General features: G+C 46.1%; 1 protein-coding gene across 5 annotated transcripts in view; it reads left to right on the top strand.

Annotated features, from left to right (window-relative positions):
- LOC118375658 (probable G-protein coupled receptor 149) overlaps positions 1–17,500 on the top strand; it is a 25,389-nt gene that overhangs the window by 6,354 nt on the left and 1,535 nt on the right. The window contains exons 4-5 of one of the 5 annotated variants that reach the window (XM_052495659.1): positions 15,751–16,790; positions 16,976–17,500. The exon at positions 16,976–17,500 is cut by the window's right edge and continues 209 nt beyond it. In XM_052495659.1, coding sequence (XP_052351619.1) covers positions 15,751–16,368 — 618 coding nt within the window. In that variant the 3' untranslated portion in view covers positions 16,369–16,790; positions 16,976–17,500. The other 4 variants (XR_008091311.1, XR_008091318.1, XR_008091303.1 and 1 more) reach the window with 4 other exon arrangements.

Genomic DNA, 17,500 nt, shown 5'->3' with positions numbered 1-17,500 from the left:
TAGATAGAAGATATATATATATATAGATAGAAGATATAGATATATATATATATATATAGATAGAAGATATGATAGACCTACAGTTCACATTCCGAACTGCCAAAAAAGCACATGGAATCTGATATTTCAATCCACATTTCAAACCACTTTCGTATGTGTTTTGAAGTCATGTACAGATCTTATTCCTTGCCATGCAACTTGTGTCTGAAAGGTCAAATCTGATTTATATGATTTGCCATATCTTGTTGCTTGCTTGCTATTCTGTTAACAGTTTTGACCATAACATGTGGCAGCTAGTTAGCTTGTTAATTGTTTACAAACTAATTAGTGAATGTGTTAGAAAGTTAAACAGCTACCTTGCTAGCTAGTTGACTGCTGTGACTAGCTAGTTGACTGCTGTGACTAGCTAGTTGACTGTTGTGACTAGCTAGTTGACTGCTGTGACTAGCTAGTTGACTGCTGTGACTAGCTAGAAGTTGACTACAGTTCACGCTGCGACTAGCTAGTTGACTGCTGTGACTGAAGCTAGTTGACTGCTGTGACGAGCTAGTTGACTGCCGACTAGCTAGTTGACTGCTGCGACTAGCAGTTTACAAACTAATTGACTGCTGTGACGAGCTAGTTGACTGCTGTGACGAGCTAGTTGACTGCTGCGACTAGCTAGTTGACTGCTGTGACGAGCTAGTTGACTGCTGTGACTAGCTAGTTGACTGCTGTGACTAGCTAGTTGACTGCTGTGACTAGCTAGTTGACTGCTGTGACGAGCTAGTTGACTGCTGCGACTAGCTAGTTGACTGCTGCGACTAGCTAGTTGACTGCTGCGACTAGCTAGTTGACTGCTGCGACTAGCTAGTTGACTGCTGCGACTAGCTAGTTGACTGCTGCGACGAGCTAGTTGACTGCTGCGACGAGCTAGTTGACTGCTGCGACTAGCTAGTTGACTGCTGTGACTAGCTAGTTGACTGCTGTGACGAGCTAGTTGACTGCTGTGACTAGCTAGTTGACAGCTGCGACGAGCTAGTTGACTGCTGTGACTAGCTAGTTGACTGCTGCGACTAGCTAGTTGACTGCTGCGACTAGCTAGTTGACTGCTGCGACTAGCTAGTTGACTGCTGCGACTAGCTAGTTGACTGCTGCGACTAGCTAGTTGACTGCTGCGACTAGCTAGTTGACTGCTGCGACTAGCTAGTTGACTGCTGTGACGAGCTAGTTGACTGCTGCGACTAGCTAGTTGACTGCTGCGACTAGCTAGTTGACTGCTGCGACTAGCTAGTTGACTGCTGCGACTAGCTAGTTGACTGCTGCGACGAGCTAGTTGACTGCTGCGACTGAGCTAGTTGACTGCTGCGACTAGCTAGTTGACTGCTGCGACTAGCTAGTTGACTGCTGCGACTAGCTAGTTGACTGCTGTGACGAGCTAGTTGACTGCTGTGACTAGCCAGTTGACTGCTGCGACGAGCTAGTTGACTGCTGCGACTAGCCAGTTGACTGCTGCGACTAGCTAGTTGACTGCTGCGACTAGCCAGTTGACTGCCGCGACTAGCTAGTTGACTGCTGCGACTAGCTAGTTGACTGCTGCGACTAGCTAGTTGACTGCTGCGACGAGCCAGTTGACTGCTGCGACTAGCTAGTTGACTGCTGCGACTAGCCAGTTGACTGCTGCGACTAGCTAGTTGACTGCTGCGCTAGCAGTTGACTGCTGCGACTAGCTAGTTGACTGCTGCGACTGCCAGTTGACTGCCGCGACTAGCCAGTTGACTGCTGCGACTAGCCAGTTGACTGCTGCGACTAGCTAGTTGACTGCTGTGACTAGCCAGTTGACTGCTGTGACTAGCTAGTGGGACTGCTGACTAGCTAGTTGACTGCTGCGACTAGCTAGTTGACTGCTGTGACTAGCTAGTTGACTGCTGCGACTAGCCAGTTGACTGCGCGACGAGCCAGTTGACTGCTGCGACTAGCTAGTTGACTGCTGTGACCAGCCAGTTGACTGCTGACGAGCTAGTTGACTGCTGCGACTAGCCAGTTGACTGCTGCGACGAGCCAGTTGACTGCTGTGACGAGCCTGCTGCGACTAGCTAGTTGACTGCTGTGACTAGCTAGTTGACTGCTGCGACTAGCTAGTTGACTGCTGTGACGAGAGCTAGTTGACTGCTGCGACTAGCTAGTTGACTGCTGTGACTAGCTAGTTGACTGCTGTGACTAGCTAGTTGACTGCTGAGACTAGCTAGTTGACTGCTGCGACTAGCTAGTTGACTGCTGTGACGAGCTAGTTGACTGCTGTGACTAGCTAGTTGACTGCTGTGACTAGCTAGTTGACTGCTGTGACTAGCTAGTTGACTGCTGTGACTAGCTAGTTGACTGCTGTGACTAGCTAGTTGACTGCTGTGACGAGCTAGTTGACTGCTGTGACGAGCTAGTTGACTGCTGTGACTAGCTAGTTGACTGCTGTGACGAGCTAGTTGACTGCTGTGACTAGCTAGTTGACTGCTGTGACGAGCTAGTTGACTGCTGTGACTAGCTAGTTGACTGCTGTGACGAGCTAGTTGACTGCTGTGACTAGCTAGTTGACTGCTGTGACGAGCTAGTTGACTGCTGTGACTAGCTAGTTGACTGCTGTGACGAGCTAGTTGACTGCTGTGACTAGCTAGTTGACTGCTGTGACGAGCTAGTTGACTGCTGTGACTAGCTAGTTGACTGCTGTGACTAGCTAGTTGACTGCTGTGACTAGCTAGTTGACTGCTGCGACTAGCTAGTTGACTGCTGTGACTAGCTAGTTGACTGCTGCGACTAGCTAGTTGACTGCTGTGACGAGCTAGTTGACTGCTGCGACTAGCTAGTTGACTGCTGCGACTAGCTAGTTGACTGCTGCGACGAGCTAGTTGACTGCTGCGACTAGCTAGTTGACTGCTGCGACTAGCTAGTTGACTGCTGCGACTAGCTAGTTGACTGCTGCGACTAGCTAGTTGACTGCTGCGACGAGCTAGTTGACTGCTGCGACTAGCTAGTTGACTGCTGCGACTAGCTAGTTGACTGCTGCGACGAGCTAGTTGACTGCTGCGACTAGCTAGTTGACTGCTGCGACGAGCTAGTTGACTGCTGCGACTAGCTAGTTGACTGCTGCGACGAGCTAGTTGACTGCTGCGACTAGCTAGTTGACTGCTGCGACGAGCTAGTTGACTGCTGCGACTAGCTAGTTGACTGCTGCGACGAGCTAGTTGACTGCTGCGACTAGCAGTTGACTGCTGCGACAGCTGAGTTGACTGCTGCGACGAGCCAGTTGACTGCTGCGACTAGCCAGTTGACTGCTGCGACTAGCTAGTTGACTGCTGCGACTAGCTAGTTGACTGCTGCGACTAGCTAGTTGACTGCTGCGACTAGCTAGTTGACTGCTGTGACTAGCTAGTTGACTGCTGCGACTAGCTAGTTGACTGCTGTGACTAGCTAGTTGACTGCTGCGACTAGCTAGTTGACTGCTGTGACTAGCTAGTTGACTGCTGTGACTAGCTAGTTGACTGCTGTGACTAGCCAAAAATGATTTGTTTTGAAAGTTGGATAATTTGTTTTACTTACTAAAGTATTCTTACTCTACATTGGAAGTGACTGGGAAACGTCCATGGTGACGCTGTGACATTGTTGTCAGCTTAGCTCGCTACAGAACTTCTGAGTGAAGCGGGAGAACCGACACCAATCAGAATACACCACCGCTCACACACCAGTCGTTACTATGACAACCGCCGTAGCCAGGTCAGCAAATGACTGCTGTCTGAACACACGCATTCGACTTGGTCACCTGTACCCTATTCCCCAAAAACGGATTTGAGCATTAAGACCTGCAGTGTGAACGAGGCTGACCAATATGTCCCCTGCTATCTAGCCATCATATGATGAAGTGATAACGCCCGAGAAGCCGGCGTTTGTTGGATATATTGGTATCGAAGTCGAGGGCCGGCAAACCGTGCCAATATATCCAACAAACGCCGGCTTCGAGGGTATTAATCACTTTTATACAACGGGTTACCAACCTATTCAAATAATGATTTGTGGAATAGACACCAGCTGGAATACGTATTTAACCAATCAGAATTCAGGATTAGACCCGTTGTATAATATTGATTATCCTACTTTATTCTGCTTTATTCTCACTTGCAAACAAGTGAACAATCATGAATTAACAGTAGCTATAGTGATATTGCGTAGGCCTACCAGTAACTAAAACGTTTGTAATTCAGGGCCAATGCTAAGGAACTGGCCCCTTACAACAGATGGACTTTTCATCTCTCTATGGCTACTTGTGAGTGTACACACATTACGTTAGGCAGAAGTGACCCATAGCCTCTGTACGGAGCGCACCTGTCGGCGCTGGCAAGCCTGATGGCTTTCTAATTGGTCATTTAAAAAGCTCACAGATGGTACAAGTCACTTAAATGTCCCGTTGTAGCGGTTCGTTGTTGGGACATTCAGCAGCTTCACTTGAAAGCAAGCCATGTGTGCATGTGTGTGTGTGTGTGTGTGTGTGCATCTAGTGTGTGTGTGTGTGTGTGTGTGTGTGTGTGAGTGAGAGAGAGAGAGAGAGAGAGAGAGAGAGAGAGAGAGAGAGAGAGAGAGAGAGAGAGAGAGAGAGAGAGAGAGAGAGAGAGAGAGAGAGAGAGAGAGAGAGAGAGAGAGAAAGAGAAAGAGAAAGAGAAAGAGAGAGAGAGAGATGGACTTGTGCTTGCATTGAAATGCCAGTCATTGTAGAGAGTCACATTGCAGTCACAGTGATGTTATTGGCTGTTCTTTGAACCACAGCAACCCAGATTCATGTCAGTTATCAAAGCGTAGATCGATGGCCAGAATCATTTCAGTGAATTATCCCTGACATTACGCCCCACCAACCATTAAAATGACAACAGGAGATAGACCTACAGTTAAATGACAACAGGAGATAGACCTACAGTTAAATGACAACAGGAGATAGACCTACAGTTAAATGACAACAGGAGATAGACCTACAGCTAAATGATAACAGGAGATAGACCTACAGTTAAATGACAACAGGAGATAGACCTACAGTTAAATGACAACAGGAGATAGACCTACAGTTAAATGACAACAGGAGATAGACCTACAGTTAAATGACAACAGGAGATAGACCTACAGTTAAATGACAACAGGAGATAGACCTACAGTTAAATGACAACAGGAGATAGACCTACAGTTAAATGACAACAGGAGATAGACCTACAGTTAAATGACAACAGGAGATAGACCTACAGTTAAATGACAACAGGAGATAGACCTACAGTTAAATGACAACAGGAGATAGACCTACAGCTAAATGACTCTATGTTGTTTTGCAGTCCTTCCTGTCTTAGTTAACCGTTTACCTCAGAATGGTAGGATTGTGCATTGTATTTGACAGTTGTGGTTTTAGGAATACTCGTGTTATTCAGATATAACCCTGTGATTCTAGTCTAATTTCTCAGGATAGGCATTACCTTCTATGAAATTCATGAACTCTGAACTTTGAACTCTGAACTTTGAAAAAGTCAGGTCTGTCTATTTAGATTCAGTTCTGTATACAGTTTTTTAAGCCTGTTTCCAGACCTGATGTGAATAATGACAGTGGAAGAAGGTGTGAGGGAGGTTTGGCTGTGCGTGAACACGGTATACAATCGCTCCACTGCTGAAGGAAAGGGTTTAGAAAACAAAGGAACGAACAATGAGAAGAGACAGAGCCCATTTTGAGACCACACAGTTCCCTATCTCAAAGACAAACATTCACACTCAGTCCCCTATCTCAAAGACACACATTCACACTCAGTCCCCTATCTCAAAGACACACATTCACACTCAGTCCCCTATCTCAAAGACACACATTCACGCTCATTCCCCTATCTCAAAGACACACATTCACACTCAAACACTGTGGGTTTGCGTGAGTGTGTGTGTGTATTGTACTCTGAGTATTGTCCTGGTAATGGGTTCCTGACTGAATGATATCGAGCTGACAGCCAGGAGAAGTCAGACTGAATGATATTGAGCTGACAGCCAGGAGAAGTCAGACTGAATGATATTGAGTTGACAGCCAGGAGAAGTCAGACTGAATGATATTGAGTTGACAGCCAGAAGTCAGACTGAATGATATTGAGCTGACAGCCAGGAGAAGTCAGACTGAATGATATTGAGTTGACAGCCAGGAGAAGTCAGACTGAATGATATTGAGCTGACAGCCAGGAGAAGTCAGACTGAATGATATTGAGTTGACAGCCAGGAGAAGTCAGACTGAATGATATTGAGTTGACAGCCAGGAGAAGTCAGACTGAATGATATTGAGTTGACAGCCAGAAGTCAGACTGAATGATATTGAGCTGACAGCCAGGAGAAGTCAGACTGAATGATATTGAGTTGACAGCCAGGAGAAGTCAGACTGAATGATATTGAGTTGACAGCCAGGAGAAGTCAGACTGAATGATATTGAGTTGACAGCCAGAAGTCAGACTGAATGATATCGAGCTGACAGCCAGGAGAAGTCAGACTGAATGATATTGAGCTGACAGCCAGGAGAAGTCAGACTGAATGATATTGAGTTGACAGCCAGAAGTCAGACTGAATGATATTGAGCTGACAGCCAGGAGAAGTCAGGGAACATACTGTATCCTACACATTATTCTTTACAACATACTGTATCCTACACAATCTACTTTCTACTTTACAACATACTGTACCCTACGCTTTCTACTTTCTACTTTACAACATACTGCACCCTACACTTTCTACTTTACAACAGATGCACCATTCATTTTCTATTTCAAAACATAGTTTCTATTTCACAACATACTGTACCCTACACTTTCTACTTTAAAACATACTGTATTCTACACTTTACACTGCTCCAGATTGCAGCCATCCAGCCACAGGTGTCAGCTGTTCTGAGCGATTCCGCTTTCGGGTAGTAGGGAACTCTCAGGAGGTTGGGACCAGGCTTCCCACACACATGCACACACCCTATGACGAACCATCAAACAGGCAAAGTATCAACACAGGACTAAGATTGAATCCTACTATGCCCGACTTTGACACTCATCGGATGTGGCTTGCAAACTATCAAGAAGTACAAGAGCATGGCGCTTGTAACGCCAGGGTAGTGGGTTCGATTCCCGGGACCACCCATACGTAGAATGTATGCACACATGACTGTAAGTCGCTTTGGATAAAAGCGTCTGCTAAATGGCATATATTATATTATTATATTAAAAGGGGAACCCAGCCGCGAGCTGCATAGTGACACGAGCCTGCTAGACGAGGCAAAATGTCTTCTAAAGGCTGGCCATGGCTCACATCAACACCATCATCCCAGTCACCCTGGACCCACTCCAGTTCGCATACCGCCCCAACAGATCCACAGATGACGCAATCTCTAGTGTACTCCACACTGCCCTTTCCCACTTGGCTAAAAGAAACACCTACGTGAGAATGCTGTTAATTGAATACAGCTCAGTTTTCAACACCATAGTGCCCTCCAAGCTCATCACTAAGCTCAGGACCCTGGGACTGAACACCTCCCTCTGCAACTAGATCATGGACTTCCTGACTGGCAGCCTCCAGGTGGTGAAGGTAGGCGACAACACATGCGTCACACTGACCCTCAAACATGGGGGACCCTCAGGGGTGAGTGCTCAGTCCCCTCCTGTACTCCCTGTTCACCCATGACCGCACGACTCCAAAAGGGACTGCAGTGAAATGGATCGAGAGCTTCGAGTTCCTCTGTGTCTCCATCACTAAGGAACTATCGTGGTCCAAACACACCAACACAGTTGTGAATAGTGCACGTCAACTCTTCTTCCTACTCAGGAGGCTGAAAATGTTTGGGACAGGCCCTCAGATCCTCAAAAAGGTTCTACAGCTGCACCATTGAGAGCATCTTGACTGGCATCAACTTCTTGGCATCAACCCATAAGGTGCTTGAAAGGGTAATGCATACCCGCCCAGTACATCACTGGAGCCAAGCTCCCTGCCATCCTGGACCTCTATACCAGGCGGGTCTCAGATGAAGGCCCTAGAATCAAATCAAAGTTTATTTGTCACGTGTGCTGAATACAACAGATGTAGACCTTACAGTGAAATGCTTCCTTACAGGATCTAACCAATAGTGCAAAAAAAGGTATTAGGTGAACAATAGGTAAGTAAAGAAATAAAACAACAGTAAAAAGACAGGCTATATACAGTAGAGAGGCTATAACAGTAGCCAGGCTATATACAGTAGAGAGGTTATATACAGTAGAGAGGCTCTATACAGTAGAGAGGTTATATACAGTAGAGAGGTTATATACAGTAGTGAGGCTCTATACAGTAGAGAGGCTATATACAGTAGAGAGGTTATATACAGTAGAGAGGCTATATACAGTAGAGAGGCTATATACAGTAGAGAGGCTATATACAGTAGAGAGGCTATATACAGTAGAGAGGTTATATACAGTAGAGAGGCTATATACAGTAGAGAGGCTATATACAGTAAAGAGGCTATATACAGTAGAGAGGCTATATACAGTAGCGCGGTTATATACAGTAGCGCGGTTATATACAGTAGCGCGGTTATATACAGTAGTGAGGCTATATACAGTAGCGAGGCTATAACAGTAGAGAGGCTATATACAGTAGAGAGGTTATATACAGTAGAGAGGCTATATACAGTAGAGAGGCTCTATACAGTAGAGAGGCTATATACAGTAGCGAGGCTATATACAGTAGCGAGGCTATATACAGTAGAGAGGTTATATACAGTAGCGAGGCAATATACAGTAGAGAGGCTATATACAGTAGAGAGGCTATATACAGTAGAGAGGTTATATACAGTAGAGAGGCTATATACATTAGTGAGGCTATATACAGTAGAGAGGTTATATACAGTAGCGAGGCTATATACAGTAGTGAGGCTATATACAGTAGAGAGGCTATATACAGTAGAGAGGTTATATACAGTAGCGAGGCTATATACAGTAGTGAGGCTATATACAGTAGAGAGGCTATATACAGTAGAGAGGTTATATACAGTAGAGGCTATATACAGTAGTGAGGCTATATACAGTAGAGAGGTTATATACAGTAGAGAGGCTATATACAGTAGAGAGGCTATATACAGTAGAGAGGCTATATACAGTAGAGAGGTTATATACAGTAGCGAGGCTATATACAGTAGAGAGGCTATATACAGTAGAGAGGTTATATACAGTAGAGAGGCTATATACAGTAGAGAGGTTATATACAGTAGAGAGGTTATATACAGTAGAGAGGCTATATACAGTAGAGAGGTTATATACAGACACCAGTTAGTCAGGCTGATTGAGGTAGTATGTACATGTCGGTATGGTTAAAGTGAATATGCATATATGATGAACAGAGAGTAGCAGTAGTGTAAAAGAGGGGTTGACGGGTTGCAATGCAGATAGCCCGGTTAGCCAATGTGCGGGAGCACTAGTTGGTCGGGCCAATTGAGGTAGTATGTACATGGATGTGTAGTTAAAGTGACTATGCATATACGATAAACAGAGAGTAGCAGCAGTGTAAAAGAGGGGTTGGGGTGGCACACAATGCAAATAGTCCCGGTCGCCATTTGATTACCTGTTCAGGAGTCTTATGGCTTGGGGGTAAAAACTGTTGAGAAGCCTTTTTGTCCTAGACTTGGCACTTCGGTAACGCTTGCCATGCGGTAGTAGAGAGAACAGTTTATGGCTGGGGTGGCTGGGGTCTTTGACAATTTTTAGGGCCTTCCTCTGACACTGCCTGCTGTAGAGGTCCTGGATGGCAGGCAGCTTAGCCTCAGTGATGTACTGGGCCGTACCCACTACCCTCTGTAGTACCTTGCGGTCGGAGGCCGAGCAATTGCCGTACCAGGCAGTGATGCAACCAGTCAAGATGCTCTCGATGTTGCAGCTGTAGAACATTTTGAGGATCTCAGGACCCATGCCAAATCTTTGTAGTCTCCTGAGGGGGAATAGGTGTTGTCGTGCCCTCTTCACAACTGTCTTGGTGTGTTTGGACCATTCTAGTTTGTTGTTGATATGGACACCAAGGAACTTGAAGCTCTGAACCTGCTCCACTACAGCCCCGCCGATGATAATGGGGGCGTGCTCAGTCCTCCTTTTCCTGTAGTCCACAATCATCTCCTTAGTCTTGGTTACATTGAGGGATAGGTTGTTATTCTGGCACCACCCGGCCAGGTCTCTGACCTCCTCCCTATTGGCTGTCTCGTCATTGTCGGTGATCAGGCCTACCACTGTTGTGTCGTTTGCAAACTTAATGATTGTGTTGGAGTCGTGTCTGGCCATGCAGTCATAGGTGAACAGAGAGTAGAGGAGTGGACTGAGCACGCACCCCTGGGAAGCTCCAGTGTTCAGGATGGCAGATGTGTTGCTACCTACCCTCACCACCTGGGGGCGGCCCATCAGGAAATCCAGGATCAAGTTGCAGAGGGAGGTGTTGAGTCCCAGGGTCCTTCCTTAGCTTAGTGATTTGAGGGTACTATGGTGTTGAACGCTGAGCTGTAGTCAATGAATTGCATTCTCACATAAGTGTTCCTTTTGTCCAGGTGGGAAAGGACAGTGTGGAGTGCAACAGAGATTGCATCATCTGTGGATCTTCCACACTCTTTCATTCTCTTCACATATGCTGCTGCTGCTACTGCTGCTGCTGCTACTCTCTTGGTTATCTATCCTGATTGCCTGATCACTTTTACCCCTACCTACATGAACATGTTACCTAAATTCAGTGACGTTCGGCGACGTTTAAGATGAGAGAGGATGATTTTTGTTTCGTGAACATGGCCTTATTTCTATTACAGGATATTGGATGACTGTCATTCATATTCCATTCACCTAGTTCAATGTAACATCGATAGGTTTAGGCTACTACATGATACTCTAATTTTCCCTAAACCCATCATGAAGTTGCTACAATCTAGCCTATAAAAGTTTACAACGTAGGTGCACAAAGTCGAGAGAAATTTGATCAGTCAAACTGACAGACAGTGACACATTCAATACCGCCTTGCACACTCCTGTCTGCATCTAGCTGATCTAGGGTGTAATCAGTAGTCCAACAGTTGCAAACGAGAGTTTCTATTGGACAAATTTAGGTATGGTCATCTCTGTTTCATTCCGTTTGCTTCCTTTTAAGAAATGTTTTTTTTCAAGAAAATCGGCGGAATGAATCACACGCAGACACAGTTCACTTTCATAGCAGCCACATACAAACAGCATGATCATTTTGCTCCTTGTAGAATTCCTTCTCACGTCTACGTGCTCTTCTTCACCTTTTCCCTTTGTTTGTGGACTTCAGTGAACACTAAATCAGCTGCCTGTGACCAGGAGAAAAAACCTTTTCAAGCCTTCATATCATAACCGCTAACTGCCTACATCGTTGTCACCATATTAGCTAATGTCATAGCTAGTCAACATCGCTACTAGAGCTAATTAGTTGGTAAACCCGCTACAATCATGCAGTACAGTGTTGAAGCAGTTTAGCAGTTACACCCCTGGGCCCCAGTGGCAATAAATTAATAAAACCAACTGATAATTCATAATTATTAAAACCAAAATCTAACTCGACTTGGAAGAGTTCCAGTGTCGGCTAGCCTGCTGGCTAACATAGTATCCCTTTCTGTTGGCTAGCCGTAGCCAGCTGGTTAACATAGCATCCCTTTCTGTTGGCTAGCCGTAGCCAGCTGGCTAACATAGCATCCCTTTCTGTTGGCTAGCCGTAGCCAGCTGGCTAACATAGCATCCCTTTCTGTTGGCTAGCCGTAGCCTGCTGGCTAACATAGCATCCCTTTCTGTTGGCTAGCCGTAGCCTGCTGGCTAACATAGCATCCCTTTCTGTTGGCTAGCCGTAGCCAGCTGGCTAACATAGCATCCCTTTCTGTTGGCTAGCCGTAGCCTGCTGGCTAACATAGCATCCCTTTCTGTTGGCTAGCCGTAGCCTGCTGGCTAACATAGCATCCCTTTCTGTTGGCTAGCCGTAGCCTGCTGGCTAACATAGCATCCCTTTCTGTTGGCTAGCCGTAGCCTGCTGGCTAACATAGCATCCCTTTCTGTTGGCTAGCCGTAGCCAGCTGGCTAACATAGCATCCCTTTCTGTTGGCTAGCCGTAGCCTGCTGGCTAACATAGCATCCCTTTCTGTTGGCTAGCCGTAGCCTGATGGCTAACATCGCATCCCTTTCAGTTGGCTAGCCGTAGCCTGATGGCTAACATATCATCCCTTTCTGTTTGGAGCCGGGTGTTTGAGCTAAAACACTAGATAGCTGTATTCACTTTATTTTTTAATTAATTAATTAGTTCAAAACTGTTCTACTATTGTCTATCTCTTTGAGTCAACTACTTACTACATGTTATAGACTGCGGTGCTCGCTAGCTGTAGCTTATGCTTTCAGTACTAGATTCATTCTCTGATCCTTTGATTGGGTGGACAACATGTCAGTCAGTTCATGAGCTCTGATAGGTTGGAAGACGTCCACTGGAAGTTGTCATAATTACTGTGCAACTCAATATTAGGAAGGCGTGATAAACACATTGTACTCCAGACACACACACACACAAACACACACACACACACACACACACACACACACACACACACACACACACACACACACACACACACACACACACACACACACACACACACACACACACACACACACACACAAATTGGCTGCTTTCTACAACGCTGCTGTGCTGTGGATTAGGAAGTGCACTTAGTTTACATCCTGTTCATAGTATGTTGTGTGTGTGTGTGTGTGTGTGTGTGTGTGTGTGTGTGTGTGTGTGTGTGTGTGTGTGTGTGTGTGTGTGTGTGTGTGTGTGTGTGTGTGTGTTTGTGTGTGAAGATGTTCTCACATACTGGATGATATACCACGTAACATTTCTGGAAACACATAACACATTAGGAACAGAAGGTCACGTGCTTCACAGATGAAAACAGAGGTCAGGGTTGTGTTGTTGTTGTGTTCTGTTTTCATCACTGCTACAAGCCTCAAGCCTCTAGTTTTCCAGACATTAAGGAGGAAGACATTGTTTGGCCTTTCAGTGACTCTACCCACTGTGTTAATAAAGACAGGGTGACACTAGCTTTCACTATCACTCTCTATCTCTGGGCAATGTTAAGGACATTTTAGAAACACTCTCTCTCACTCTCTCTCTGCCTACCCCTATGCCCCCCTCCTGCTCTCCCCTCTCTGTTGCTCCGCTGATCGGCTTGGTGTATTATTTGATTCGACTGGCACAGTGTGTTTTCCTCCCAGCGTGACTGTGAGACACGGCAGGCATATTGACTCCTCAATGCTTTAGTTTTCTCGAATGTGGGATAGAGAGAAAGAGAGACAATGGGAGACAGAGGGTAAGACAGAGGGACAGAGGGTAAGACAGATAAGAGAGAGAAAGGAAAGGAAAGGAAAGAAAGGAAAGGAAAGGATATATTATTATATTATTATATTATTATATTATTATTATATATGAAAGAGAGGGGGTTGAAGATGGAGAGAATGACAGGGTGGGTAAGATCACCAGATCACCATGTCTTAATTAACTCATCTTAGTCAAGCTCAATTACAACCAGTTAGACAACCTGGCACTCCCTTAACCGTTACTCTCACACTCTCTCTTTCCCTCTCTCCCTCTCACTTTCTCTCCCTCTCACACTCTCTCTTTCCCTCTCTCCCTCTCACTTTCTCTCCCTCTCACACTCTCTCTTTCCCTCTCTCCCTCTCACTTTCTCTCCCTCTCACACTCTCTCTTTCCCTCTCTCCCTCTCACTTTCTCTCCCTCTCACTTTCTCTCCCTCTCACTTTCTCTCACTCTCACACTTCCCTCTCTCCTCTCACTTTCTCCCTCTCACTTTCTCTCCCTCTCACTTCTCTTTCCCCTCTCCTCTCACTTTCTCCCTCTCACTTTCTCCCTCTCACTTTCTCACGCTCTCACACTCTCTCTTTCCCTCTCTCCCTCTCACTTTCTCTCCCTCTCACTTTCTCTCCCTCTCACACTCTCTCGCGCTATGCCTCTCTCACTCACTATGCCTCTCTCACTCTCTTTCTCACGCTCTCACACTCTCTCTTTCCCTCTCTCCCTCTCACTTTCTCTCCCTCTCACACTCTCACTCGCTATGCCTCTCTCACTCTCTTTCTCACACTCTCTCTTTCCCTCTCTCCCTCTCACTTTCTCTCCCTCTCACGCTATGCCTCTCTCACTCGCTATGCCTCTCTCACTCTCTTTCTCACGCTCTCACACTCTCAATTAAAGGGCTTTATTGGCATGGAAAACATATTTTTACATTGCCAGAGCAAATGAAATAGATAATAAATAAAAGTGAAGTAAACAATAAAAACTAAACAGTAAACATGACACTCACAACAGTTCCAACAGAATAGAGACATTACAAATGTCATATTATGTCTATATAGAGTGTTGTAACGATGTACAAATAGTTAAAGTACAAAAGGGAAAATAAATAAACATAAATATGGGTTGTATTTACAATGTCGTTTGTTCTTCACTGGTTGCCCTTTTCTCGTGGCAAGAGGTCACAAATCTTGCTGCTGTGATGGCACACTGTGGTATTTCACCCAGTAGATATGGGAGTTTATCAAAATCGGGTTTGTTTTCAAAATCTTTGTGGATCTGTGTAATCTGAGGGAAATATGTGTCTCTAATATGGTCATACATTTGGCAGGAGGTTAGGAAGTGCAGCTCAGTTTCCACCTCATGTTGTGGGCAGTGTGCACATAGCCTGTCTTCTCTTGAGTGCCAAGTCGGCCTTTCTCAATAGCAAGGCTATGCTCACTGATTCTGTACATTTTCAATGCTTTCCTTAATTTTTGGGTCAGTTTCTCTCTCTTTCTCTTAGAATGAAATCTGTGTTTACATACAAGTACATCAACATTAAAGCGACATGACAAAATGCAAAATATTAAATTATTGAAAATAGTCTTGTAATTTAAAAGAGGGACCCTTCGTTAATGAAAGTAATAATGGATTGAGAACATCCATTTACACTTAATGGTGGAAGCTCACCCATTCTATTACCACGAGCTATGCTAGCACCTAGCTGAGTGATGCAGATCACCCATTCTATTACCACGAGCTATGCTAGCACCTAGCTGAGTGATGCAGATCACCCATTCTATTACCACGAGCTATGCTAGCACCTAGCTGAGTGATGCAGATCACCCATTCTATTACCACGAGCTATGCTAGCACCTAGCTGAGTGATGCAGATCACCCATTCTATTACCACGAGCTATGCTAGCACCTAGCTGAGTGATGCAGATCACCCATTCTATTACCACGAGCTATGCTAGCACCTAGCTGAGTGATGCAGATCACCCATTCTATTACCACGAGCTATGCTAGCACCTAGCTGAGTGATGCAGATCACCCATTATATTACCACGAGCTACCACGAGCTATGCTAGCACCTAACTGAGTGATGCAGGGGAGCTTGACATGAGAGAAAAGGTATTCTACCCTGTGCTCTAATCACACCTGTATATACACACACTGTTTCTCAACAAAGATAAAGGCCTTTTAAGAACTACTACCATTTCAATTGAATTTTTTTATTTTCAACATCACAAATTATCTGTATTTATTTGGTCTCTTTGATCTGTATATAATTGGAAATGTACGTTGAGATATTTCTGTATATGCCCTTGATAAAATGTATAGTTGTTGCTCTACTAGATTTTGACTTTAGTCTGTGTTCGTCTTGTGTCCTTACAGAGATCTGGGGGCGGTCTGGCCCTCCCTCTGTGTGCCTTCCAGGGCACCGTCTCCCTGCATGCCCCCACAGGGAAGACCCTCTCCCTCTCCACCTACGAGGTCAGCAGCGACGGCCTCACCATCTCCCCCCACGCCACCAAGAAGGTGGAGGTCTACCGCTCGAAGTCTGTAGGCCACGAGCCCAGTGCAGACGACCCCACCACCGTGGGCCCGGCCGGGGGAGTGGGGACGGAGGTGGAGGTGGGAATGCGGGACACCAATGTGAAGATCCACCTGGAGGTGTTGGAGATCTGTGACAACGAGGAGGCCACGGACAGCGTGTCCATCATCTCGAACATCAGCCAGTCGTCCACCCACGCCCGCTCCCCGTCGCTGCGCTATTCTCGGAAGGAGAACCGCTTTGTCTCCTGTGACCTGGGGGAGACAGCCTCCTACTCACTGCTCATCCCCAACAGTGGCAACCCCGAGGTGGACAACTTCAACATCAACATCCCTGACACGGTGGAGGCCCACCGGCAGAACAGTCGCAGGCAGAAACAGGAGACGGGAGGCTACCGCGAGGAGATACAGCTGCTCAACGAAGCCTACAGGAAGCAGGAAGAGGACAGAGAAGACTGATACACACAGGAAGCAGGAAGAGACAGAGAAGGCTGATAAACACACAGGAAGAAGGAAGTGGACAGAGAAGTCTGATACATACACAGGAAGCGGGAAGAGACAGAGAAGGCTGATAAACACACAGGAAGCAGGAAGTGGACAGAGAAGTCTGATACACACAGGGAGACAATGAGTGGACATAGAATACCGATGAGCACACAAAGGATGCAGACTGGGAATGCATAACTATATGTTTTAATTATGTATTTTGACTAAACATTAGCTGCCACTGCCTAAGACTGCTGGGACACTTATCCTGTGTCCATTCTGTGATCTAGAGGTCCATTATGTATAGATGTGATGAGGTGAGGTGGAGAGAAGTGGATGCAGGAATAAGGGATGAGATGAGAGGGAGAGAAGGTGATGCAGGACTAAGGGATGAGGTGGAGAGAAGATGATGCTGCAGGACTAAAGGATGAGGTGGAGAGAAGGTGATGCTGCAGGACTAAAGGATGAGGTGGAGAGCAGGTGATGCTGCAGGACTAAGGGATGAGGTGGAGAGAAGGTGATGCTGCAGGACTAAGGGATGAGGTGGAGAGAAGGTGATTCTGCAGGACTAAGGGATGAGGTGAGGTATAGAGAAGGTAAAGCTGCAGGACTAAGGGATGAGATGGAGAGAAGGTGATGCTGCAGGACTAAGGGATGAGATTTAGAGAAGGTGATGCTGCAGGACTAAGGGATGAGGTGGAGAGAAGGTGATGCAGGACTAAGGGATGAGGTGAGGTGGAGAGAAGGTGATGCAGGACTAAGGGATGAGGTGAGGTGGAGAGAAGGTGATGCTGCAGGACTAAGGGATGAGGTGGAGAGAAGGTGATGCAGGACTAAGGGGTGCGATGGAGAGAATGTGATGCTGCAGGACTAAGGGATGAGGTGGAGAGAAGGTGATGCTGCAGGACTAAGGGAAGAGGTGGAGAGAAGGTGATGCTGCAGGACTAAGGGATGAGGTGGAGAGAAGGTGATTCTGCAGGACTAAGGGATGAGGTGAGGTATAGAGAAGGTAAAGCTGCAGGACTAAGGGATGAGGTGGAGAGAAGGTGATTCTGCAGGACTAAGGGATGAGGTGAGGTATAGAGAAGGTAAAGCTGCAGGACTA

The sequence above is a fragment of the Oncorhynchus keta genome, chromosome 1 (genome assembly GCF_023373465.1).
Source record: "Oncorhynchus keta strain PuntledgeMale-10-30-2019 chromosome 1, Oket_V2, whole genome shotgun sequence".
Classification (NCBI taxonomy): domain Eukaryota; kingdom Metazoa; phylum Chordata; class Actinopteri; order Salmoniformes; family Salmonidae; genus Oncorhynchus; species Oncorhynchus keta.
Note: the sequence above shows the minus strand (reverse complement) of the source record. Positions and strands in the feature narration are given on the sequence as shown.